This window comes from Simochromis diagramma, unplaced genomic scaffold (assembly GCF_900408965.1).
Source record: "Simochromis diagramma unplaced genomic scaffold, fSimDia1.1 OVJJ01000802.1, whole genome shotgun sequence".
NCBI classification, from domain to species: Eukaryota; Metazoa; Chordata; class Actinopteri; order Cichliformes; family Cichlidae; genus Simochromis; species Simochromis diagramma.
In genome coordinates this window covers 781,077-807,996 of record NW_024387492.1, presented here as the reverse complement: position 1 = coordinate 807,996, position 26,920 = coordinate 781,077, and the positions used below count along the sequence as shown (strand labels likewise).

General features: G+C 44.2%; 1 protein-coding gene across 3 annotated transcripts; it reads left to right on the top strand.

Moving 5' to 3' along the window:
* Positions 1 to 1,747: 1,747 nt before the first annotated feature.
* Positions 1,748 to 26,920, top strand: kif26bb (kinesin family member 26Bb). Of its 3 annotated transcripts, none has more exons than XM_040017610.1 (15): positions 1,748 to 2,143; positions 2,334 to 2,678; positions 4,528 to 4,977; positions 7,295 to 7,416; positions 7,526 to 7,697; positions 12,867 to 13,076; positions 13,421 to 13,514; positions 16,013 to 16,284; positions 16,979 to 17,156; positions 17,269 to 17,407; positions 17,747 to 17,906; positions 18,027 to 21,120; positions 22,009 to 22,178; positions 23,697 to 23,847; positions 25,602 to 26,920. In XM_040017610.1, the coding sequence occupies exons 1-15, from the start codon at positions 2,081 to 2,083 to the stop codon at positions 25,799 to 25,801; spliced, it is 5,820 nt and encodes a 1,939-aa protein (XP_039873544.1). In that variant the 5' UTR covers positions 1,748 to 2,080; the 3' UTR covers positions 25,802 to 26,920. The 3 variants fall into 3 exon arrangements, with proteins under 3 accessions (XP_039873544.1, XP_039873543.1, XP_039873545.1); XM_040017609.1 differs by having other exon boundaries at positions 18,024 to 21,120; XM_040017611.1 differs by having other exon boundaries at positions 1,749 to 2,143; positions 18,024 to 21,120; positions 22,009 to 22,164; positions 25,602 to 25,776.

The window sequence follows — 26,920 nt, the reverse complement described above, 5'->3', positions numbered from 1 at the left end:
TTGTTTTGCCCATTCTGCAAATTCTGTGCGCCGATCTGGGTCATCCTTGCTGAGATGCTGCAGTAGCTGGAGTTTGTAAGGGTGCCATTTGTGAGTAGCTAATATCCGCCGAAGGGATGTTTGACTAATGCCGCTCTCCAGTGACATGCGGCGAGTGCTACGCTGTGGGCTCTTGCTGAATGAAGCTAGGACAGCCACTGGTGTTTCTTCATTAGTGACAGTTTTCTTGCGTCCACATTTTGGCAAATCCAACACTGAACCAGTTTCACCAAACTTAGCAAGCAGTTTGCTAACTGTAGCATGGGAGATGGGTGGTCTCGTAGGGTGTCTTGCATTGAAATCTGCTGCAATGACCCGGTTACTGCGTTCACCAGATATCAACACAATTTCGCTCCTCACGTGTTAACCTCTTCGACATGTCAATGGCTGTGAACAAAGAGAAACTTGTAAATAACTCATGAAAGAATAAAGTTACGTTGAAACCAAGCACACCATTGTTTTTCTTGTGACATTACCAATAAGTTTGATGTGTCACATGGTCCTATTGAAAAACAAAAGTTGCATCCAAGATGGCCGACTTCTACATGGCCACCATGGTCACCACCCATCTGGAGGAGTTTGCCCCCTCACATATACTAATGTGCCACAAACAGGACTTTAATATCACCAACCATTCCCATGTTATTACGGTGGATCCATATAAATGGCCGACCCTGTACCACTACTTAATCCTGTAAAGCCTAAGTAAGCTATGTAAACTATGAAATAATTGCCAGAAAATTATTTTTTAAAACTAAATTGTTTATTGAATCTGCTGTCAAATAAAAAAAACAAAACAATTTTATTTATATAGCGCCAAATCGCAACAACAGATACTTTATATTGTAAGGTAAAGACTGAGAATAACTGAGAGAAAACCCCAACAATCCCCTATGAGCAAGTATTTGGCGACAGTGGGAAGGAAAAATTCTCTTTTAACAGGAAGAAACCTCCGGCACAACCTGGCTCAGGGAGGGGCGCTGCTTTTAAATACTCTAGGAACCACAAATAAGTGTGAGAGCAAACTGTTCTTGGGTTGACAGGGTACTACGAGGTCTTAAAGATTAGAAAAAAGATTTCAATGCACAGGTTTTATTTTTTTTTATATTTATTTATTTATTTTTTGCAATTTATTGCTTAATATTGTTCAATTTATTTAAAAATTGGATTAACCTGTAACAACACTGATGACTTTAGTTTAGGCAGATGATCTGGTGACCCCTACAGCAAGCAGACAGAAGAAGAGGACAAACACACATTTTAAAGTTCACTAATAATAATAAATAAATAAATAATAAATCACACAAAACGTTGACTAATGAACTTTGTCCCAGTATTCCAAAAGCTGTTTTTCCATTGAAAGAATAAAATGAAAAGAAAAATAACGTTTCTGTTAGCTGGACTTGTTACACATACATGACTTTTCTTTGCTTAAAGCACTTACAGTAAAATAGGTATTAAGTAAACACTAACTTATCATGTATTAATAAATTAATAAATACATTTCTGAGACATGGATTTCAGTTATTTGGAAATATTGTAGCTATATTTGCAGTTTCTCGTTGATACCATTGCTGCTAAGGTGAAAACAAACATTGTAAGAATAAGGTGGATAGATATTTCCGCACACATTCAGGCATGTTGTCGGACTGCTCCGTTGTAAGAAGGTGCAGTGACATTTGCGGGACAGCGACAGTATGTAGGACATGAATCACGTCAAGAAATACAAACACTCAGCCGCCTGCTCCTTTTTTAAGGTTTCTCCGAGCAGTTGCTCCGTGCTGCCTCCCTGAGGAGCTTATAATAAATAGCCAAGTGACTTCATGAAGTGTTCTCCCGTGCGCTCTCACTCATTCTCCACTGTGCCACTGCCATCACTCCACATCTTAGAGACTGTGCCCAGCATTTCAGCTTGTTGTAGTTTGTTTTTTTAGGCGTTCACGTCAGTGGATATTTTTGCACCAGGTCCAGGATTGGCAACAATAACAGAAAATGCCCCCCGCCTTTGTTCGGATATCTTTTTAAATATTTACAAGTTGTCATGTCATCTCTGACTGGAAGAGGAAGAGAGGGGTTTCCAGCCTCGATCAGAGGAGGTCTCTGGGTAAGTCAGATTTGTTCGTTTTGGGCAAAATTTGTTAGCATTTGTGGGGGTTTAGAGTTTCTTGAGAGTACTGTTGCACTAGAAAAAACAAAACACTTGGGTGTGGTTACAGTAGTCCAAGTCGATTGATATTTAATTTCCCCCTGCCAAAGCCCACATACATCCTTATTTATCATGATTTATTTCTCAGAGCGCAGAAGTGCAGCATCACTTTGAGACCGCAGGGAAGGACCGCCAGCCCAAGGAGCGCCCCTCTCCTGTGGGTGCCGGAGGGTCCAGGGGCGACCCATATCGGAATATGTGCCAGAGAGCAGACGATGTCCCGTCTTACAAGTCCCTCCCTGGATCTGTAGGAGACCGCATCCGGACAACCATGTCCTTTAGGACTATATGTAGAGGAGGCTCCATGTCGGCGAATCCCGGCTTTGGGAGGTCCGATCGGAAAGTTGCTCGTTGCGAGAAGTGCTCAGCGACCCTTGTTGCTCTGAAGAAACAAGCCCTTAGCCTGGCTGTTCACCATCACTTCTCCTGCAAGGTCAGTGACAATGATACTGTGATGGGGATCAAGTGGCAGTCGTGACAGTGCAGCCGTGTGCTTTCGAAGCAGTCTATATAATTACAGTAATAATATCGTGTTTGGACTCAACAGACAACACGTAACTGAAATGAAACAGGAGCTGAAAGCATATGGATGCTTATCAGCAGGTGGTACTGGTGTATATTTGTTACATTAGTTAAAAGAAATGCACATTCATATTTTTTGTGATGCAATTTAGTGACAAAAGTATTCACAAACTTGCTTTTTCCTCTCAAATAACCTCTTTGGGTATGAATATTGTGAATTGAAAGAATAAATATGCATGAAAAATGTTAAAAGCAGACATGAATGCTTCAGCGAGGGCCGATAAACTCTAATAAACCTGCTGTGAAAACATTTTATGACACTTATGTCACACAGAAGCATAACTGGTAGTTCCTTTTGAGGCTATAGTGGTGATGCTTAACAAGTGTTCTAAGGCTCATGTGGGACCTTCGGTGCTTCCTTTTAGAAGCGTGCACGTTTGCACATTCATCACCACCAAAATCCATCATTCGCCAAAGTAAACCAGTGACATTCCTGCGCCAGTGGTTTTAAATGGCCATGAATATTTCATGGCGACATCCCTGTGTCATCTCCACAGTTCTCTCCATTGAGGGAAGGCTATTTATTTTTGTCCTCTTAAGTGGGATGGGGCGTGTCATGTTTTTGGAGACCACAGGGAGAGCAGGAGGAAGATGGGAGGCACCGTGCGGCCGCAGACGTGGTCAGTAGAAATCTGATAAGCCAGATCTAGCTGCTCGCAGGTTTATTGATCCAAGCGTGATTTCTCAGTAGCATCATGGGTGTATAGCGCCATCTGTTAAGATGGAGTTGCTGCTGTCTCTGCAGCACCTTATACTCTATCTGTCATCAGTCTAACCTGAAATTCAGTTTGGCTTATTTTTGCCTCTTTGATACATCAGGATTATTATGCCTATATATTATTTATGAGGGAAGTTTATTTAGCACCAGCTGTTTCAGCACGTTTAGGCTTTGAGTGAAATTTTGCAACATTTAAGAGCTCCTGTTGAACTCCTGTGAGGGAACATCGGTCATTGTAGTGTGTAGGAGGGAAGGAGAAACAGTGCGTGCTGGATGCTGCTGTGTGTGTCTTTCTCAGGATGAAAAACAAGATGATGGTTTTTGATTCCTTCTTGTTAGCTGTGACAGCCGGGGCCAGACCTGAACCTCAGGTGTCAAAATCTCTGTTTTAAAGTAGCACGATTTTACTTGTTCTAACCTCCTGTTGTCAGATTTTTCCAAATTAAATTGGATTTTTTACATCCAATCCAGATAGCAGCTGTCTATTGCAGTAACACAGTGATGACATGACATTCAGCAAAATGCTAATATTGGCTGAAAAAAGACACACAAACACTGACGTCTCGCTTTTCCTGTTTTGTTTCAGACAAAAAAAGCCCTTCTTCCAGGATGACATGCTAGTCTCCGAGAGTTTCCCGTGAACTGAGATTTATGACATGTTCCATCCACTCGTGAGATGCAGTAAACACAGTTTTTTCACTGGGCTGTTAAGGATCATAAAGACAGCGTTAATCAATACCTCCATGTAGAAAGTGGCTTCCCGTGACTCTGTTCTCGTATACTCAGTGATCATTCATACAGCCAGATATCAAACAGAACAGATTAGACTGTTACTGTGTCCTAATGTGAAGATTGCGCTCGACTTATCTTATTTTGTCAGTCAATTACAGGCGAGTGTTGTGCAATAATAAAAAGGTACTATAAACAGCAAAGGTATTTTCCTGTCTGTAACTCCTGTTGCTATGTTCTCTCACTTGTGCAGGACTTGAGTGACCTGTCGGCATTTCTTCATGAAAACCTCCGGGTCCATAGTCGGTCCACCACGGACTTCAGAGAAAGAGACCAGGGGGAGTGTGGAGCCTGCGGTGCAAACCTGTACCAGCTCAAGCAAGAGGCCATCCATGTGGCTCTGAGCCGGGGTCAGGCATTAGCCAAGCCTTCTTTTGAAGCCAGCCTCAGCACTGGCTCACTGTTTGGACAAATTGAAGCAAAGCGAGGAGACAGGGCTTCGAGGGAGGCTCTGGATCAAAGCCATACTCCTCAGAGCCCGCGCAGCCCCAGGACGCCTCAAAGGACCCCACAGACCCTCAGACGAAGGGGGCCCAAGCTCCCCAACCCTGATATGGGCCGCTGGGTGGAGGAGCAGCAGCAGCTGGTGGCTTCTAAATCTGCATCCAGAGCTAATGGTGTCACCACAAACCCTTACCGTCAGGTACCACTATGAGCCCTTCTCTTAGCATTGAATCTCACATACCCTCCTAACGAGCTATATGGGTAATGTGTGCCTTTACGGGTGCACGTGTCAGCGAGCCAGTGATTCATAGGGCCTAATCAGAGCCTATTTCGATCCCGTGGCTGAGTGTGTTGTTCAAAAGTACTTTTGCTAATGGAATGGAATTGGGTCATGATTTACCTCTGTCGCAAGAGCCGGCCGGTCAAAAAGCACTTGTGATCAATAGAGGGACGGTCGTATTAAACACTGCGGCTGGCGAAATATGCATTAGTGTGATAGAAGATGGTTGAGCGTGTCCTTCCCAAGTCCCCAATAAAAAAAGATTATAAACCTGTACAAGGTGACTGAGAACTGACTTTTCTTTACTCAGTTGGCTCATTTTCTCTGTAAGCCAACAACTAAAAATACCCCAAATCCTTCATTTAATGTAGTTAGTGACAGATTCTAGGACTATATTTGACCTGGTTGACAGATAATATGTGTAGGCATCACAGTTTTCAGTTTGCTGAACCACAATGTTATTGTAAACTGCATATAGATATATCTTAGGAGGGTGTCTACAGTATAAAATTGCTTCAAGGGTGGAGGTTTACCGGGAGCTCTCTCAAACAGAGCAGCAGCCTGTGGACATATTAGCACGCTCAGCTGAGGGACAAGGACAATTTCATGCTAGCATATTTACTGTAGGAGCTATTCCTAACATTAGCATCCCTGTCACGCTTTGTCTCTGCCAAAGCTAAAAATTGATTTCCATTCACTAATCGTAAAATCTAAACTTAGTCCTGCTTCTGGTACTGATAATAAGCTCTTGATATATACTTAGTGGACTGCAGACACGGGGCAGCTTGAGCTTTTAAGGATCTGAGTATAATGTTAGCATAAAATAAAGTGTGATCTTACATGCTGATAGCACACATTTTTAGAATCCTTCTTAATATCATAAGCATCTGTGTAAGGTCCTTTTAAAAGATTTACCATTTTAAAAAGTCCTCATAAAAACGGAGTCAGCTCTAGATTGCATTTTCACTCAACTCTGAGAGTTAGCACTACCGGAGTTAGCTAGCTGATAAAAATCTGCTAGCAGCAGTTGTCAAACGTGACAGTCACCATCCAGGAAGAAAGTCTGCTTTGTGTACTTTTGTCTGAAATAACAGAGCCATTGTTTGAAAAATGACTGAGAATTTCAATTTATCAGCCCGTGTTATCACTATGTGAGAATACTAAGGAGTGCTTAACTGGACCAAAGGAGTCTTCAGAGATTCTTTTAAAAACTGTTATTTTGAAGGCACGTCTAATCAAATGTGACAATAACAGCGCTCCTGTACTGTGCACGGCTGTGGAAGAAATGATTCGTACGTGTTTCAGTTTGAGAGCAGATCAACTGAGGTTTTTACAGCTTCGGTGAAAGCGAAAGCGTAGGACGAGAAGTGAGGAGACGCAGAGAAGGGCAGAGGGAGAACGGAAGAAGAGGAGAGAAGGAAATGAAGTGTGCAAGATTGGAGGCGAGGAATGAAAGGGTTGAAGGGAAGGAAGGGCAACGAGGAAGGAGAGGGGAAAACAAGACATCATAAAAGACCGCATGAGGAATTGGAGCAAGGGAAAGTGAAGCGATAAAAAAAAGATTACGACAGAAGACGCGAGTCAAAAAGCAGAAAGCAGGAGGGTTCGGGGAAGTGTGCATTATCCATATTATCTCTGGCTTCCTCATTCCCGACAATGACCGCAGATTTCCTCTGGCACTAATTGGCACTTTGCGTTTGTGATGCTATGAAAACAAAAGTTGACTTTGTTATCTTGCCTTAAGAACGAGCTGAGCTGCTGCTGGCTCAGAGGCCTGCAGCACGAGTTCATGTCGAGCTGCGTGCAGAGTCGACCACGCCGCTCACACACACAGACACACACAGACACACACAGACACACACTGTGAACTCATGAATGAGCCCTAAACGCCCACGCTGGAGCGTTGGAGTGTTGGAATATATTTGTGTAAGGCTGCTTGAGTGATGATGTGACTGTGTGTATGAGAGGCAGTGTGTTTACTCTGAATCACGTTTTGCAGTCACTGCAGCCTTCACAAACTATCCTTCACACTCCAAATGCAGTTGGCTGCATCCGTATTATGACTAACGGTGTATGTTAACCCAGCGTGCTCCTCTCAGCCAGCGTGCCCTACTTACACAGACGCCCACCTCATGTTCCTCCCCAGAGTAATTCCCGTGATAATAGCCCCTTTTGGAGTGGGTGCTGCAGTGCAATTACACATTTGGATTTTTTAATGAGCTTTTTCCCCCTGCAGGCTACAGATGATGCCTATCAGAGCTGCAGGGATGTCGGGGCTGTACAGACCACCTCTAAGATCCCGCACATATCCAGAGTGGTGTCCATCGCCAACACTGCAGCTATGTCCTTTCTGACTAGGTAAGCCAATATATGCACACCAAATAACTGCAAGTGTTTGAAAAGGATCTGTACTGGCTACACCAGGAGTTTCCGTGCAATGACACACCCCCTCATTTCTTTCCCGTAGGGCAGCTGAGAAGCTCAGCCTGACACTGAGGAAAAAGGGCCATGCTTCTGATCCAGCTCCCTCTCAACTCTCCACCTGCTTCAGGGAAATCATCCAGAAAAACCCACCGCCCGTCCCCACCTGCCTGCTGCAAGCTGCCACTAGAACCAAGGACTCGCCCAGCGTTGGCAAGGTAGACTTCAAATTCTAGCACATCAAATTGATCTGTATTACACTCAAACGCATTAACTGCTCAGAAATCCCATCAATTATGATACTTGGAGGAGAGAACATAATTTAGGCACTTACTAAAATGTGTCATGAAGCAAAAACAAAGCAGAAATTTTAGCGATCACCAGGCTGGAGACCATTACTTACACTGGGGTTGGATAAAAATGCACGCCTGCCTATTTATTTATTTTCCCTCGATGACACGCTGCTGCAGGCCTAAATGCAATTTTTTTTTCAGCTGCTCACTTTTATAATTTGCTTATGCAGGTCTGACTAAAAAATGTAAAACTGTAACCAACCACTCATTAATTGTTGCTAAAAAGAAAGTTCACAAGAGAATCAGAATTTAAATGTGTACATGTGTGAGCCTTAGATAAAAGGTTCCCCAACCGCAATGTTCTGCTAACAACCGCTGTTGTTCTAGTATAGACCACCAAAAGGCTTCAGCACTGGCGGTGTGGTTGTCAGAGCAGTAGCCATGCTTAATTTATAGTCCTTATCTTAACCGTGGCTCAGGGGGTCGGGAAGCGCATCTGTAACCGGAAGGTCACCGGTTTGATCCCCGGGTCCTCTGTCCTGGTCGTTGTGTCCTTGGGCAAGACCCTACTGGTGTTGGCCAGAGGGGCCGAGATATGGCAGCCTCGCTTCTGTCAGTCTGCCCCAGGGCAGCTGTGGCTACACCTGTAGCCTCCACCAGTGTGTGAATGTGAGAGTGAATGAATAGTGGAATTGTAAAGCGCTTTGGGTTCCTTGAAAAGCGCTATATAAATGCAATCCATTATTATTATTATTAATGGAGTGGAGCAGCCTATGCCGTAGTGGTCGATGTCATTGTTTGCATTTATGCTTCGATGTGTCTGCGTTGTTCCGTCACGATAAGTCAAACCGAGCTAATCTCGTTGAACAACAGTTGCATCAGCACTGCGAAGGGAGAAAGACTGGAAAACAGTCTAAAATCTCCGGGAACTTCATTTGTTTAGTCGATCACTAACGGAAACATCTAGTCAGCCAATCACATGCCAGCAACTAATGCATTCAGGCATGTAAACACGGTGAGGTCAACTTGGTGAAGTTCAAAGTGAACATCAGAACGGGCGAGAAAGATGACTTAGGTGATGTTGGCGATTTCGGACATTGTCGTTGGCGCCAGACGGGCTTGTCTGAGTATTTCAGAAACTCTGCTGGGAGTTTCCCTCACAAACATATCTGGGTTTACAGAAAATGGTCCCAAAAAGAGAAAATATCCAACGAGTGGCATTTCAGTTGCACAGAGTGGATAGAAAGGTAACAGTACCTCAGCAATGGTTGAAAATCCTCTCTGAACCTACAACATCAGAATATATTTTTAATCCCAGAAGAAATGACGTGGTCACAGTTGCTCCAAGACAGTAAGAACAGTAACTAACAATGTACCTTTGAGCAGACGAGCTAAAGCAGCAGACTGGGTGCCACTCCTGTCAGCTAAGAATAGGAGGCTGCAGTTCACATGGAATCAGTGATGTTCCTTAACAGAAGATTGGACAAATATTGTCCAGTCTGATGAGTCTCAGTGTCTGCTGCAGCAGTCGCATGGTAGGGTCTGAATTTGGCATAAACAACAACAAAGCATGGATCTGTCCTGCCTTGAATCAGTGGTTCAGTCCGTGCTGTGGGGGATATTCTCTTCAACTCTCTGTCCAAATAGCACCAAGTGACCATTGTCTGAACACTACGGGCGACACACGTATCGTTGCTGACCACGTCCATCCCTGTGTGACTGCAGTATCCTCAGCAGGATAGCGCACTCAAATAATCTAAAGCTGGTTTCTTGACCATGAGCTCACTCAGATGGCCTCAACAGTCTCCAGCTATCAACTTAATAGATCCTATCTATCCTGGTATTATGGACCAAAGTATTTCCAGCACTTTATTGAATCTACAAGGAAGAATTAAGGCAGTTCTGAAGGGAAAAGGGGGTCCAACCCACTACCGACGAGGTGTAACATGTGAAGTGCACAGTAAGGGTTAGTCATCATACATGGATCACTGGCAGAATACTGGCTGTGTCATCATCATTTTTAAGCAAGCTACAATTACAGTCAATAAGATTTTTCGCTCACTCAAGTGTTATCCTGATCAGTGTACAGTGTTTTCATGGCATATTACTAGCAATAGGATCAATCACAATGATTGTGCTCTGCTTTGCTATAATGTGTACTTAGAATTCTGCACATCAGGCTAACATGATGGATTTAATGCAGTGCTATAAATCAACTGACGGCCACCACTGGATATAATGTGCAGCATCTACTGACTGCTTTAAAATACACACAGACATCCTGCATGCATTATTTAAAAAGGAAAATATATATAGGTTTCACAATGAAATACGCCACTGGGCAACTACGTGTCCTGTATTGTGAGGTATAAATATATAGAATAAACCTGGACTGGTGACGAATCGACAAAGAGCCCACAGGCACCATCTTGGAAGTGTTTTGACCATCCGTGTTGTGGGGTAAGGAGATCTCAGTCAATTTGGACGAGATCCTATATCACCCGTCCGTTGTGATACACTGTAATGTGGTGCTAATGTCTCCATCTTGTTCTCCTCCTCCCTTCTCCTCACCTCCTCAGGGAGAGAAACTCGGGGAGATCAATATGGCTGGGGGCCCTCCCCTCGTCTCATAGATGGACTCCTGGGTGTAGTCTAGAGTTACAGATAAGGGCTCAAATAGACCACACCGCCGGCCACACCTGCTTGAGCACTCAGCTTTGTACATCTAAACGTGCAAGAATATGCATGCGTGTGCGAGTCGAGGAGGATTTTCTCAGCTTGCAAATGGTTCTCCTGAATAATTTAACCCTCATAAAAAGAGTTTGACACGTGTTCAATATGGTTAAGAAACCACTTCTTGCGTAAGGTATTAAAATCATGAGGAAGGGAAAAAAATCCTTCATGTGGCAGATGGAAAATGGCTTTTCAAATTCAGTCAATGTAGGATGATCTCATCATGGTGTAATGCAGTCCTGTGCATTTTCAGGAAAACCACATTTGAGTGGGTGTCAGAACATACATCTACTTGCAGTCTTGCAGACCTGAATTCAGAAAAAACAATTTTATAATTGGCTTATAAGCCCTAATAGGGTGCGCTGTCTGGTATATGCTGCCTTGTTTTCCTGCAGACCAAGACCTGTGAGCCTTGTTAGGAGCCTGTCAGAATCAGGATATAACTCGATTTAAGAGCTTAAAGCCGCTAAATCTCAGACTTCCTCCAGAGATGTGCATTAAGGAATTAATGTCACGACATGCAGAGATACAGCAGGAGGAATGCATCGTCATGCAGCTGATGTATGATGTATGAGGCGGTTGTGTAGTTGCTGCACTGACTGAATCATGTGGTGTGTTGCAGCCTAAAGGTAATATGCTTTTGTTTCAATTCACCATTTTATTCTTGGTTGTCAGTTCATTTATATTTGATGTCCTTACAAAACAGGCGACTGGTTGTCCAAAGACAGTTTGTCTGTTTAGCTCAACAAAGTTCACCTCCATTGCTTCAGCATCTCAAAGATGCCCTAATACTCCTTGACATTTATCACTTTGTTCTGCCCAGGTTTTCTCTTTTTCAGCTGAGGATTTTCTAAGACAGTATTTCAGCCGCCTGTTGTTGAACAGCAGGGGCTCAGAGCACAAGTCGGACTTTTCCTTTACTCTTCAGCAGCTGTTTTTGGAGTCAAAAACCTCTGTTGGTAATCATACGTTTAAAAAAAAAGAATGCATAAACAGAACAGACACCATATCGCTGCTGTTTGCTGTCTGTGGTGTTGTATATGGATTTTAGGATGAAGGGCACATAAATCAGCTAGCATACATACACGCTGTACAGTAAAAGCAGAGTATCTAGTCCCTTTATGCATTTAATAAACTGTAGAGTTTTCAGATAAAACAATCTGACTCTTTCCTAAAGGCTCCATGTGCGACATAGTACTGCTCAGTCTTGCCTCATTGGCGTTTAGGTTAAGATCTCATTTTGTTGGTACCTGCTAGCATTTAGCGCTGTATATTTACATGCTAGCATCATGTTAGCGTTCAGGTTTTTAGCTTAGACTGGACAGTAGCAACAAATACATTATAATGCCATTATAATGAGGTTAAAGCATTAAATATTAAACAATAAAGACATTTTACAGTTTGCCTGTAGCGTCATGCCATGATGATATGGTGGTTACCACTGCAGCAAGAAAGACCTCTTTTTGTTGTTGTTGTTTTTTAAACCCACAGTCCAAAGAAATGCTTGTCAAGGTTAGGTTCACTGGAAATACTAAATTGGCTGCAGGTGACCAGCAATCGTTGTGCTAGGCATGGGGCAGACTGTATCAGCTACAACACAAGGTGATGTGGCTTTTAGTTAATTAGCTGTAATTGTGGCTAAGACCAGCCTGGGCGTTATGCTCCGTCCATCAGGTTGTAAACAAGACTACGCTACAAAGAGCTAGGGGATCTATGAAGCCTTGCTCATCCGTAGTGTTGCTTTACCAAATATTAACAAGAGCGTGCTACCATATTCACAATGCTACAACAAGCTCTCACATGCAGTACTGATGGCTGGTTAGAAGTCTTACTCGGGTATTATAGATTCCCTGATTAATGGAAACTTCAAAGCAGCATTACACAAATGGCTGTTTTCCCCCAAACTCAGGTTAAAAATGAAAGTAAAATAAAAGCATTTAAATGACTCTAAATTCTGCTCTGTGATTTGAGGACGCTTGAATCCTGGTATCTGTGTAACCTCCTATAATTGAATGGGAAGGCTTTTCTCACAAAGCACCCATATCTGATGAGCTGGGAGTGAGAATGGGTTGGTGCTGATGCTGCAGTGGGTATGTCCAACCTTCCTCTGATATTTGATAATTTCCCACAAACAGCAGGGCGTACAGTTCATACAGCAAACACAGAGCGCAGCTAAAGCTGATGGAAACTGCATTTTTGGGTAAATAATAATTTGAGATTAAGCTCATGCTCTTTGCAATCTCATGACAGCTGTTCTTACTGTTATTTTTTCATACAGTATTTTTCAGTTGGACAGATATTTTGTTCTGTACTGTGTCTAAATTTCATCACGACTCTGTTTCCATTTCCTTTGGCGAACAGGTTAAAGTCGTGCTGAGGGTGAACCCATCGCTGTCAGAGAGCCAAGGCCAACCACCTGTTCTCCGGATCGACCCGTCCAAGAAGAGAGTAACCATAGTGGAGCCGGTCACCAAAAGCCATCAGCGTGCTACCATGACACTGGGCAGGGATGGCAAAAGTCATCTGAAGACCTTCACCTTTGACAGTGCATATCCTCAGGAGTCAAGCCAGGTGTGGCTCTGTTGCAAAGCATTTAAATATGACTTTAGTTGTTTCTATGGTGATCAGGTTGGCAGACAGTGGATTGTGTAGCATTACATGTATACAGCACATATTCCCTCCTCTTTCTCCTACACTGTTAGTTCCCTCTCTCCGTCTGATGACCTGAAAACTGATAGGCCCTGAATAGCCACCACAATTACACAGTCCATCAATTACATTCAGCTTTATCCAAGCTCTGCTTACAGTATCTGAGCCCAAGGGAATCAGTCCGCATCCCCGTTCTGCTTTGCTCTTGCTCTGTACCGAGCGCGCTTCTTCACAAGCTGCTCGCTGTCCTTTGTTCTCTCGACCAGGCCGAGGTGTGTGCAGGCGTCTTGGCTGATGTCATCCGCTGTGTGCTCAGCGGCAGCGATGCCTGTGTCCTGGGCTTGGGTTGTGCTGATGTGGGTGAGTAATCGGTCCTTGTGAGAGGCCATGGGTTAAAATCTCAAGATGGGAATGGGATGCTTTTATCATCCCCGCCCCACCTCCTCCTCTATCCCATTGCAATCTTTCAGCCTTTCTTTATCACTTCAAAGTCCCTCTGTCCTCTCGATACAAGTCTCCAGCCTCCTTGTGTCTTTTGTCTCCTCTCCCAGTCAGTTTTCTCTTTATTGCTCTTTAAAAAGACAAACAAACATTTCCCTTTAAGTTATTCATCCTTCACCTGTTACTTTATAAATAAAAGCCTGATCATCAATTATACAGCATGCATGTGTTTGTAAAAGCTTCCCATTGTTTGACGTTTTAGGCAAATATTTCACTTCATTTTGCTGAAGCGCTGAGCGTAGAAGGGCCTGCAAACAAAGTGGACTGTGATATGTTGCTATTAGAGAGATGGAGCCCTGCACTTAGCGGTAAAGGGGTTTAATAGATTTGTAGCACACACACACACACACACACACACACACACACACACACACACACACACACACACACACACACACACACACACACACACACAGGGTAAGGACAGGGTCTCCTTGGACCTGCTTTTTCACATGACGCCACTCTCCGTAAATCTGATTGAATTAGTTGGCCAGTACAGACTACATGTGGCCCACAGCCAGGGGGGCATCAATCTCCTCCACAGAATACTATTCTCTCTGAATAACGGCCGCTCGGCCTTTAATTGGAGTAAACCAATTCTCTTATCCTCATTCAATTAGAGTTTGGATAAGACGAGATAGGGTGAAACAAGCCCATAACTCAAGAGTAATGTGGGGCAAAAGTGCACTAGAAAAAGACACAATATGGCATCGGTCCATAAAAACATTTATTTGTGCATTCTTGTGAGATTATATATGATGTGTTTTGTTCGTGCCAATGCTTTCCTGCAATTAGCCCCATTTCAAGACTTTGCTATAAATCTGTGATTATCTATATGTCCATATATAAAATCTTGCAGATATTTTTTATGACTGATATGAAATCTTTTATTATTCAGTCATTTCTGCCTGCAGTGCATTGCAAGTGAACGTGTGCTCTGTGATGTGCTGTTTTCAGCACGCCTCCTCCCCTGCCTTTATTTCAGTGTTAAGATGTTACAGTTCGATGTTCCTTTATTTGGTGTGTACTATTTTGAGCCCATGGCCTCAGCTACGACTATGGCCCCATTGTGTTTGGTAGCACACGTGCAGACGTACAAATCGCAATCATTTTTAGCTAAGCTACCCAAAAGCTAACTCTGGCTGATGATGATTTTTTTTGGAAAATTAAAAAAATAGTTCCCTTGCTAAGTGGAATAAACGACTTGTATCTCCTGTTACGCACGTGAACAGCAGAAGCTGTGATTTTATTTATTAAACAGCCCAGAAAAACTGTTTCTGTCAGCAACACGTTGCATTGATATGGTTAATATATTTTTCAGACATAAATAATATAAAAACTGATTGTGCCACTCAGACTGTGTATTTGTGAATGTAGTATATATTGTGTGGATGCATACCTTCATGTAATTCATATGTAGTAGGGTTTTCAAAGGACTCAAGGCGGCCCACAGTCCAACTAAGTACACTCTTAATAAGTGCACACCAAAGAATCACAGAGGGATCCCTAATTAGCAAGAAGGTGCTGTTAGTCAGTTGCAGCTGATTCATTGATGATCTGCAGGTGTGAGCACATTTTGACAGTTTGCTGGTTTGGAGCATTCAGGTGTGGTTAACAGAAGGTCACCCAAATGTGTGTAACCCATGTTTAGACGGTGCTCTGCTCAGAGAAACTGCAGAAAATACAAGGGCTACATTTCAGTTAGCCTCAGTTAGCATGTTAAAGTTAAAGTTCATTAAGGCACTGCTAGAAAGACTGAAAACATATAGCTTGTTTGGATGGCAGCGCGGCTTAGTTTTCAGGATCAATGTCCTTTGAACAGACAACAGCAAAATGTTGGTGCTTGGCTGTAACGCACAGCAACATTTGAGCCAAAACCCAAACAAACACAACAGATCAGTATAAACACCTGATACCAAGTGTCAGGCACGGTGGTGGAGGTATGAGGATTTGGGCTTATGCAGTCACCTGGGAACATATAGTAGTCATATAATCACCATGAACTCCAAACTAACCTAGAGACAAATGTGAGGCTCAGCCAGCTAAAACTGTGTCATGCAGCAGGCAATGACCCCCAACAGTCAAGGTGACCCACAGTAGAACTTATAAACAAATGCCTGCAAAGTTCAATGAACTTAAGCAATGTTGTAAAGACAAAAATTGTTACACAACATTGAAGGCTGATACACTCATACAGAAATCAATTGGTTTAAGTTAATGATTATGGTCTATAATAGCTGCAAGCTATCGAATCTTGGGGTGCACTTCATTTTTCATAGGACCGAATCGAGTCTTGCGAATACTTTATTTTTATATATAGAAAATCTGTGCATCTATGTGTTCTCCTTCCACCTCAGGGTCCTGGTCCAGCATGGTGGGCAGTGGTGAGAACATTGGGAAGCTCGGCTTGATTCCTTGTGCCATCTCCTGGCTGTACAGCGCCATCGAGCGCCGCAGAGAGAGGACGTGGACCGATCTCAGTGTGTCAGTGTCTGCTATCGAACTGTGCTGCGGAGAGGAGGACACGCTGAGGGATCTGCTGGGGGAAGTTGTTCCATCATTAGGCAGCATCCACGACAGCCCGAAAGCCCACATTAAACTCCAGGAGGACCCAGTCTACGGAGTCCAGGTAGAACAGAAGGTTTTTACCATTAAGAGAAGGGATTGTTAAACTCCTGTGCCTCCCTTACCTCTGCATCGGCACGCTGTGGCCCAGTGACCCACATTTGTAGTAGTGGAGTTACTGTTGTTGGCATAAAAGTCTAATAAATCTTCATAAACACAAACCCAAAGTAGACAACAGGGAGCAAAGGTGATACTGTTTCCTGCGGATAGGAGACAGCAGCAGCAAAAACCCCTTTTAAAGTTATTCTAATTGTTTCAAAAGAGAAAGTATTCTCACATTACACGTTCATGCCAACTAGATTAGTTAGATTAGTTGTCTGTGGTGCCTGCGAGCTGGCGTGAGTGTGTGCCCTCTGGATGTGAGAAAGTTTTATTCATCTTTATTTAGACAATAATGGTCCGCACTGTGTTGGAAAAGATAATGGTGCTGGGAGGGAAACCTATTATGCTGCACAGCACATTATATCTGATTACACCGTGTCTGTGTGTGGGCGCCACATCCTCTCTGTTCTTTCAGTCAACACTTGAAGAATGACTGAAGCCCGAATGTTTTGCTGCTGAGACGAATGACACAAGATTCATTCTAACAATATTGAACCTGTTTCAAAATGAACAGTGATCAGCAACAGTGGGATAAATGTAACAGATGAAAGGGCTGATTTTACAGCAAATGTACATCTGCTTCTTCTCTCCTTCAGCTACACAACCACAACCGGGTGAAGGCCCCCACTGCCGAGCGGGCTGCTTCCCTCCTGGATGCAGCCGTCGCAGCACGTCGGCACAGTGACTTTATTACGTACCTGTGTGACAGCTCCATCATGTTCTTCACCCTTCACGTGCAGCCTCCACGTACAGAGAGCAGCACCATTGGAAAAGGTTGCAGAGAAATATTCAGAAACTGATTCTAGAATTTCGATATTTTATGATTTGCATCTGTTAAATCTTTTTGCATTACCTCCTCTAAAGTCCAACTGTATCGTTTCCATAGGTTCCCGCGGCGCCACCAAGTTGACCATGATAGACGTGTGTAGCGGTATGAGGGGTGTCAACAAAAATAAACCCCCCCATTCTGAGCTGGGCCCAATCGTCCTGTCTCTTCTAAGTGGACAGAAAAGCACCGCAAACAAGTAAGAATCTAACTGGAAAACAAAGGAGGAAAATTGTTTGTTCATTAAAAACTTTCTGTTTTCTTTAACCTATTTATACTCCGGGTTTACAAGCTGCAACACAGGCCACTGTAAACCACCCCAAACTGCAAATTCTTATTGGAGCTCTGATATTTATTTATTTTCTTCTCTTTTTATGTCGATTTATTAGCTTTTTTTTTTTTGCGCTGATGTAACCGGAGTCTCGTCGTCTCGTATGCTGCAGTGGATTTGCAGAGATGACAATAAAGTTTACTTTGACTTTGGTGCAGTTAAACCTGCGACCACAGACACTCACATGACGTTGCACTGTTTCTGCAGGAGTGGGAAGTTGACGTTGCTCCTTCGAGAGTCCCTGGGCCACACAAATTGCCACACTACAGTAATTGCTCAAATCATGGATTCTTTGGCACACCTTCAAGAGAACTTCTCTACCATCCAGCTTGCTTCTCGTTTTCGCAGGACACAGAAGAGGACGAAGGTAGTATAAATGACAGAGTCTAATCATGTCACTCTTTATCTAGCACCCCAAAATTGTTGAATGTTGCTTTGGATTTATAAGACTTATCTAATAGCATCATCCACCTTCATCCGACAGCAGTCTACCTCATGTTCTCCTTGTGCGAGGAGTCTGACTAGAGAAAAAAGAGGGCTGCAGTCGTTCTCCCTGCGGGCGTTCCACTCTACCGATGAGGTAGACGTCGACATCCGTCCTTTTCGCCTGCGTGATGAACTGGATGAACGCTCCAGTAGTGAACAGTCTTGCGACACAGTCATCCAGATAGACTCAGACGGCTCAGTCCACCCCAGATCAGCCCCGAGGCAGGCGCAGCCCGAGTTTGTACCAATCATACCGTCTTTGCACCCTAACAAGGCGGACTTGGACGACCCAGAGTTTGCTGCCCTCCTCCAGGAGCTTCTGAGAATTCCTCAGCTGCAAGTAGAAAAGACGACAGAGTCTGCTCTTCTGGGGCAAACCGACGTTTTGAAAGGAGAAAGGAAGCAACCAGAGAGGGACTGTCTCAAATGTGACACGTTTGCTCAACTTCAAGAACGTCTGGGGTGCATCGATGGAAGTGAAATGACCATGGATGTGCTCAGATCTTCCTTAAAAGGGGCCTGTTTAAATAATGTCACTGTTAAGTCACAGCACCAGGAGGAATCTGTAAAACGAGCAGACACTGAAGCTCCACAGACACTGCTGAATAAGGGGCTGAGCTGCAGTCAGACCTCTGCTGGAGAAAAGCAAACAGACGGTGCCGCCCCTGGAGACAGTTTTCAGAGAGAAGATTCGGGTTTGTACGACTGTGAGGAGTGTAGTGCCACCAGTTCCAGCGAGGAACTGCTCAATCAAACTCTGGGTCTGAACGCGACCTGCCGCTCCGAGCCTTCTAACACCAGGACTCTTAAATCAGGTAATGGGGTCTCTTCCAAGCGCTTTAATGTGGATGCAAAGGTCACGGCAGGGGCCAGTTCTCTTGCACTTGAACCTTCACACAAACAGGAGAGAGCTGAAACTGCTGATTGGTTCAAAACAGACAAAAGGACCTCACCAGTTGGCAAAAGCTCCCCCATATCTCCTTCTTCTATGTGCTCCTCTTCACACTCCCTGGCTAAAAGTGTTGTACTCGGAGACGTCCCAAACAGTCACCCCAAACAGGATGTTAAGGAAATGAAAGCCACGATCACAGTGACCGTTCAGCAGCCGCTGGACTTAAAAGGTCAAGATGAGCTGGTTTTCTCTATGGTAGAAGAGGTGACCATCAGTGGAGCGTACGACAGAGCAAGGACAGGTGGAAATATTATTTGCATCAGAGACGGAGCCCATTCACAGGCACACGCTGAAGACTCGGCTAGTTCTCAGCCAATCCAGATAATCAGCAACGTCGGCGAGGAATCTGCAGCTCCAGGCTCCTCTGGTGCTCCCGAAAGCTCTGCTGTTCATCCTGCTGGCACTGAAAAGTCCCAGCATCAAGTCAGAAGGGAGAAAAGGGTGTTGCCTTCATTTATTAACCCCATGTTGATTAATACAGATGTGGACTGTGACTTGGATTGTGCCAAAGACAACGAAAGTCATTGTGAAACTTTAGCAGGAGTCAGGTCAGAATCAGAGTCCAAAAGAAATACAGCTCGATGTTCAGAAGACAGGGAGGTCCTTCAGGAGAAGTGTGCACCTGTGGCTTCTCAGAAACATGTCAAAAAGACTGACAAGTCTTGTAGCCAAATGTCTTATGAGCCAGTCGTCTTAGAACATTTGAGTTTTTGTAATAAACCTCCAGAAAACAAAACGTGTGAGCAGACAAACACAGACAAGCCCCACCCCAGAGACCGTGGGCATGTTTACTCCTCTAACACCGCAAAGCTTTCAGAGGGGACTGAGATCACATGCAGAAATACACCCAAGAGGACTGCTGAGTCACCTGGTTGCCAAGAAACCATCCTTTGCTCCTATTCAACAGGTAGCTTACCTCGAGCATGGCAAAGTGCCAAACACCAGGATGCCCACCTCGTAGACTCAAGGGGGCTGACATCATCCACTCCCTGCAGCCCAAGGGTAACTCTCGAGAGGAGGAAGGCGAGGCAGCACTCCCCTACTAACCACAACCTCTATATTTCCTCTCCTCAAAGATATGGAACAGACTTCAAACAGGATCCTGGTGCTACTTTCAGGAAGGGTATTGGATCTGTGATCGATAAATCCACTTCAGCAGTAAAACGTGATAATACAAGCAGGAGGCTCAGGTCACCGATTGAGGAGAGTGGCAGGCTTTTCAGTGCCAAACTACAGCAGCTGGCTAGACGGACGAGCTCTCTCGGGCGGATCCCAAGAGACTTTCCAGCCCTAGAAAGAGGCGGCAGCAACGCTTCTATGAGCTCCAGGGGAAGCTCCAGGGGAAGTACTGAAGGAGCTTGTAAGTCTGGCTATAAAGGCAATTTTGAGGGAGATTGTACCTTTCCGAGAGCCAGCAGGAGCCCGAGGAAAAATCCTCGGTCTGAACATCATTTCTTCCCGTCTGAAAACCCTGCGACTCAGTCTTCTAGGCATATCCACTCCAAGCTTTCTGCTGTGGGAAAGCTCAAGACGTCTAGCCCCAAAGTCCGTCGATCGTCAGCTCCTAGCATCAAGAACCCCGGCTTCTCCCACAAAACCCTGCAGGACTCCATCAATCATAGTGCCAGTCTGTCTCCAGACAGTAAAACAGTCAGCCACGAACGCACATCCTCCTTTTTCCCCTCTTCCCCTCCACGGTCTCATCGCTCTATCAGCCGGACTCCAAGCCAGAGCTCCACATCCTCATCCACAAAATCTGCCATTCAGGGATTTGTTAACGGTCGCCTCTCAGACTTTCTCAAGGAGAGGGCCCCCAGTCCCACTGTAGGAGGATCGGACCAAACGACCTCACTGCCCTCCCCGTACAGTCAACTGACATCTCCCCGCATGCCCGATCACCTGAGTGGGCACGCAAGTGACACCACCAGCGTGTTGAGTGGCGATCTACCACCAGCTATGGGGAAGACATCCCTGCATTTTTCTAACAGAAACAGTTTGGTGAGCAGTGGCTATGACAGCATGGTGAGGGACAGCGAGGCCACAGGCAGCAGCACCTCAGCCAGAGACTCAGTCAGCGACAGGAGCAGCTCCCTCCTCAGCGCGGCTCGCAGCGGCCGGCCGTCTCGGAGGCGAGGTGGTACAGGTGAGAGCGCCTACGATTTTTATGTAATGAATTAAATGACTTTCACTTTTGGAAAGTTTTCAAGTTTGATTTATAAAGCAAACAAAAACAAACCAACAGAAGCTCAAAGCAGACGTTCTTATGCAAACGTTAGCGCCGCTGTTCACCAACGCCAGCTTCATGGTGACATGTCTGGCTCATAATCTGACTGCATAACATATTAATGTGACATTAATGAAAGACGACATGTGTGCTGGACGCAGCCAGACCCAGTTTCCTCGCTGGCATTAAAAGCCAGATTGTGTAGGAAGTCGCATCATTAATACATGAACCCAGGAAGGATTCTCACTGATGGAAACAGAAAACGTTAGTGTGGTTCTGGTGCACAGAGGGGTGTGTGCGTGATTATGCACGCTAACAGAGTTATGTTGCAAACACACTCACTGTTGTGATGATGATGGAACAGCAGAGGAGACACGACTTGAATAAGTATATGACTCTTAAATAGTCCCCTGAAATAATACACTGTTAACTGCTTTTTGTGCGTGCGCTCAGTTTGTCCTCATGTGTCCTCTTCTGTAACTAAAAGCTACAGTTTGAAAACATAAAGCACTCACTATCTTTTCCTGCACTGGCAGACTGACTCAGTTCAGATGGAGTTGCAGTAATTGTGTCTCCGGTCTTGACTTCTGGCAGCTCTGCGGCTGCACTTTGGCCCGAGGCAAACTGTTGTTCCAGCAGGAACCACATACGGCAGCTCAGGAATCGTTTCCTGCTGTAGCTGCCTCGTCTGTAAATGTGTGACTCACTGTGACTTTTCTATTTAATGCTCAACACTCACATTAAGAACCAAGAAAAGTCCACTAACATGTGCTTCTGCCTTACATGTGTTGGCGCTCTTGGCTCCAGGTACTCAGCAGCGCCACCTTTCCCATGATTCACCTCTGACCCTGAGACGCTCGGCTAGCGGTCTGCGGTCTCGCTGGATGGATCAAGGAATCCCAGAGGCCTACGAGATCAAGGTCTATGAGATCGACAATGTACAGAGGATGCAGGAAAGAGCAGGTGCTGGCAAACAGGTGCTGGGTTTATTTTGATTTTTTTTTGTTGGAGGTTAAAGGGCATTACATAATAAACAGTATGACCTTTATAACCTCTGCGAGCAACGAGCGAGAACAGCCACAAAAACAGGATTGTGGTTGTTGTTCTTTTTGTGACGTAGAACTCAGTTAGTTCTCTTTTTGTATTCGAAATGGTAAGTAACCATTTTTTGTTATGGAATAAAAGGACCGGCGTTAATGCTGCCACACAATATCATTTTTTGATATATTAAATGGAATAAATTGAAATGATCTGCCGTCTCTGTTGCAGAGATTTGACGAGACGCCGCAGATATTGTGAGGCGAGAAACCTCAGCTATGGTGTCAACTTAACAGAACACAGTGAATAAGAGTAGAATAAGATAAATAAAATAGAAATATCCTTTATTGTCCCTCACTGGGGAAATTCACGCGTTCCAGCAGCAAAGTGACAGACAGCGTGCAGGTTCACACAAAGCTTAGAATAAACAAGGAATAAGAGTCCCGGGCAAATTTACAACATAAGAAACACAAATACTTTACAGTATTTTTAAACAGCAAAAAGTGCTTAAAAACAACAACGACACACTACTGACAGTAATAATGAGGTGCCTCCAGTGTCTCGAGGTCATAGATTAACTCATGAAAATTATATTCCAAAAACTGGAAGTCGAGTTATTGAGCAAATCACAATTTAACCCTGTGTTTGTACTGAGCAGCTACAAGGTCTTCATACCTTTAACATATATTAATTTCCGTGTGGCTCATAAAACTTTGTTTTCTTATATGATTGATGATAAATGTGGCACATTTTTTCCTTCTGCAACGTAGTCCGAAGAATATGAATCCAGTAAACATATTAAATGGGAGAGAAATACAAAAGGAGTCCGTCGTGAGTAAATCATAGACAGAAATGTCTTAGGAGACCAAACATCTCCCACTCGTGGGAGTATTTTTGCACGATGCTGCAGAAGAAGAGCATGCTTGATAAGCTGACTGTGTAAACCTCGCATAAAAGACCGTCTGGCATTTAAAATGCGCTTGATAGCAAAACAGGGTCCATGTGGTGACGTAATGTCCCACGACGAGAGGTCTGGCCCCGTGAGACGCCTCCCTGCCTCCACCAGTCTCAGGCAACTTTGATACAATTTTAATGACCACATGGGGTAAACTGGGTCAGTGCTGCAGCGGGGAACAAAGACGTAGAACAAGCAGAGCAGAATGGAGGTAAAACACCAGATTTTAAAAACTGTAAATATGGATTTATTGACCCCCCTCACCCCCACCCCCAAACGACTGCCATGCTCCCCCCATCTCTGCCCTAACATGATGTTTATATGAAGAGCAACTGAGAGGTGGATGCTGTTTTTCATTAAAACCTACAAAGTACTCACATACAGTATTCCAGGGCTCATTGTTTAAATGGTGAGAGTAAATTAAATTTACTTAATTTAAGCTGTGTTTTAAAAATCTTTGAATAAATAAAAAAAGTGAAAAGGGTTGTGTTTCTGCTTTCAGGGGCCCACATGCTTCAGCGCCAAGCTGAAGCTCCTGGAGCACCGTCAGCAGAGGATCTCCGAAGTCCGAGCCAAATACAACAACCTGAGGAGAGAGCTGGAGCTGGCCAAACGCCGCCTCATGCTGGAGCCCGCCACGTGGAACCACGAGTGTCAGTGGAGTTTCTTTAAAAACTAACTGTAACTTGTTATTGCTAATATCTGAAAAGAGTAGTCGTCATCTAGATTTAGTTTCCTCGAACAGCCTTTGGCTTCCACACTTCTCACTGCCTTTCATTAATGTCTCTCTCAGTTGCAGCGACAACAATGAGCAACAATATCTAACAGAAACGAGTCCACTGGTCACCAGCAAATATATACAGTCCCGCTCAAAAGCTTAAGACCAGTTGAAAAATGGCAACAAGCAAGAGGAGGAAATGGGCATTAAGTTCATTAAAAACAAACTGAAACAGGCAATTTTTGGAGTGATCAACAACAACGGTGGAGCCATCGTCATCACTGAGTTCATGTTTGGAACTTTGATTTCTGTTTTGGGTTTTTTCCAGGTGTAAAACAGCCCGTTTCAGTTTAAGGGCTGTATATATATCTTTGCATAGTACTTTGCCAGTGACACTGATAATGAGCAAGCGTCCTGAGCTTAACCAGCTAGCCACGGTGTTAGGTAGCAAAACTTCACACAGACGATATAAAAACACGGACATATCCATCAGCGATCGCTCAGTATCAATGAAGTCCTGTTCTGAACCTTAACCTTTCACTACCTTCATCTTAACTTTTGAAAGCAGAAACTATGCGTGGCCGACCTGACCGTGAAATCGAGGAGCGCTGCACACTCAGGCTAGCCTCCGGGCTTACCCTGAGTCACTGGACTTTACTTTCTGACTCTGAGAAGGACCATAGTGTTATAGTCATCAAGACTTGTTGGTAGCAGCTGAGTCCATATAGTTAACAGGAGAATACATTGAATGGTGTTAGAGCAAGAGAACAGAGAAGACTTCATTATAACATGTATGTACCCACAGGGACGCCTCTGCTGGCCGTGATAGGTAATACAGGTTTAAGGCACTTCCTCAATGGCTTCATTTTTTAGACTCAGAAGCTATGTTCATCTTTTATGTACAGTCTGTGTTCACACCATAATAAACACCCGGGCTGGTTAGCGAGCTAACTCTAGCGTAGCTATGCAATGTGTATCTGGCAAATCTGGTGCCAACATACTGACATACTGGTACACAGCTTATACACTGGTCTCTCAGCCATTACAGGCTATAAAACACAGGCTACAATACAAATGTACTTTACTGTTCTGGCTCGTGCTAGGCTTGCACACAGTTGGAGAGCATCTCATCTCATCTCATATCGTATCGTTTTGTAGGACCTGTTGTAACATTTCTGTATAGTTTAGCCATAAAATAAATATGAAGACATAATTCTGTAACTGGGTGATTTTGCTTGAAAGGTGACTGAAATGATTAAAACATGAGCAATCAGCTGATTAACTGGTTCAATGACTAATCATCTGAGCTCGCACTTCAGTGAATAAGCAAGTAATCAGCTTGTTATATGCAGCAGGCTGTAGCCTCCTTTTGCAGGAGCAGCATCCACACTTCTCATTAGCACCATTAGTAATACCCTCACCAGCATGTGACATTTTATATTATGCTTTAATCACAGAGCATGTGATGCTGTTAAAGAATAAGAGGCTGTCACACCAACAAATTGCCCTGCTGGCAAAGCAGTTCTTACAGTATGAGAATGTTTTGTAATGCAATGATGACTTTTGTGGGTCTGAGAAAAATCTACCATGTGAACTTTGACCTCAACGATTTGATTCATCCTCCTTTTTGCTCATACAGTAACACACAGAAGTGTACGTGGCACACTGACCCTTATTGTCCTTCCCCAGTCGACCTATGGCAGACGTTCGAGGTGGACTCCCTGGAGCATCTGGAAGCACTTGAGTTGGTGACGGCGCGGCTGGAGCGCAAGGTCAGCCTCTGCAAGGCCAACGTCATGATGGTCACCTGCTTTGATGGTGTCGCCGGGAGACGGCGTAAGAAGAGACGGCGAAAAACGGCAGATCATAGATTCACAAAGGGATACTGACCTACTGGCTGACATATATGTTTCTTTTAGACTATTATGTAGAACTTGTTGATTATCAATGAAGTTATCTCGGCACTCAAGACACAGAGGTGAGATCACCTCATGTATACACTTGTTATGTTTTGAAGTAGCACACTGCCTCCGGTCCCCTGGTGGGAATTCCTCTGCGGCATTTTAGACTTTCAAAAAAATCCAACTAACCTTTACTTCATGTTTTCCAGACAGTAGTTGCAGTTAAATAACCTATAAAAATGTGTGTTTATGCACTTTTTTAGCATTTGGCAGTATATTTAAAGCCATCACGTTCAAGCAGCATCTAATGCTAAAATATTTTGGTGCTAACGAGCTCGGTACCACAAAACTGCTGGCTCCAATGTTGGACAATGGGAGAGCCTATCATGTGGAATGAAACAGAAGCAGTCCAAAGTCTGTGTCTGCCATGGTTCTCAAAGAAATGACTCCACGTCTGATAATAACACTACACAACAACTGGCACTCAAACCTGTCAAAATGTGCTCTGGTTCTCGAAAGGCTCTGCGACCGTAGAAATGAGGGGTTAGATCCTGGTTCTCTGGGAAGTCTTTAGGCTCAGCAATATCATTTATGTGAATACCATCTACACATCTGTGCAAGACGGCTCAGGAGGCAACTACAGCTCCAAATGAAGCACTTTTGTACTCTGCTAAGCAATTAATGAGAAACTGTGATAAGTGGACGATCCAAATTGTGCTTTTCTTAAAGCCATTTTCACACAAAGCTTTATTCCAATTGTCTTTGTCTATCGCACGCTTTGACGTGCTGACTGGAGTCAAGGCTCCAATGATCGTCCGATTAGTGGACTGGCCTCTCTACCTCCTGAGGCACAGCTGTTCCACTGGATGCAAACATTTACAATACCTCAAACTGTCCTTCTACAACAAACAGAGCAAAACGAGGGAAATGCAACTGAACGTGACGATTATGTTCTTCAAGTTTCATGTGCTTTGCTGTTCTTCTTGATTTGATTGGTCAAACCAATCATGTACTCAGCCAACACGATGTCCTCTGCATTTGTAGCTTCGAGCTGTCTTTGAGTAGCAACGTGATCAGCCATCGTAGAGCAGAAGGCGGTGCAGCTTT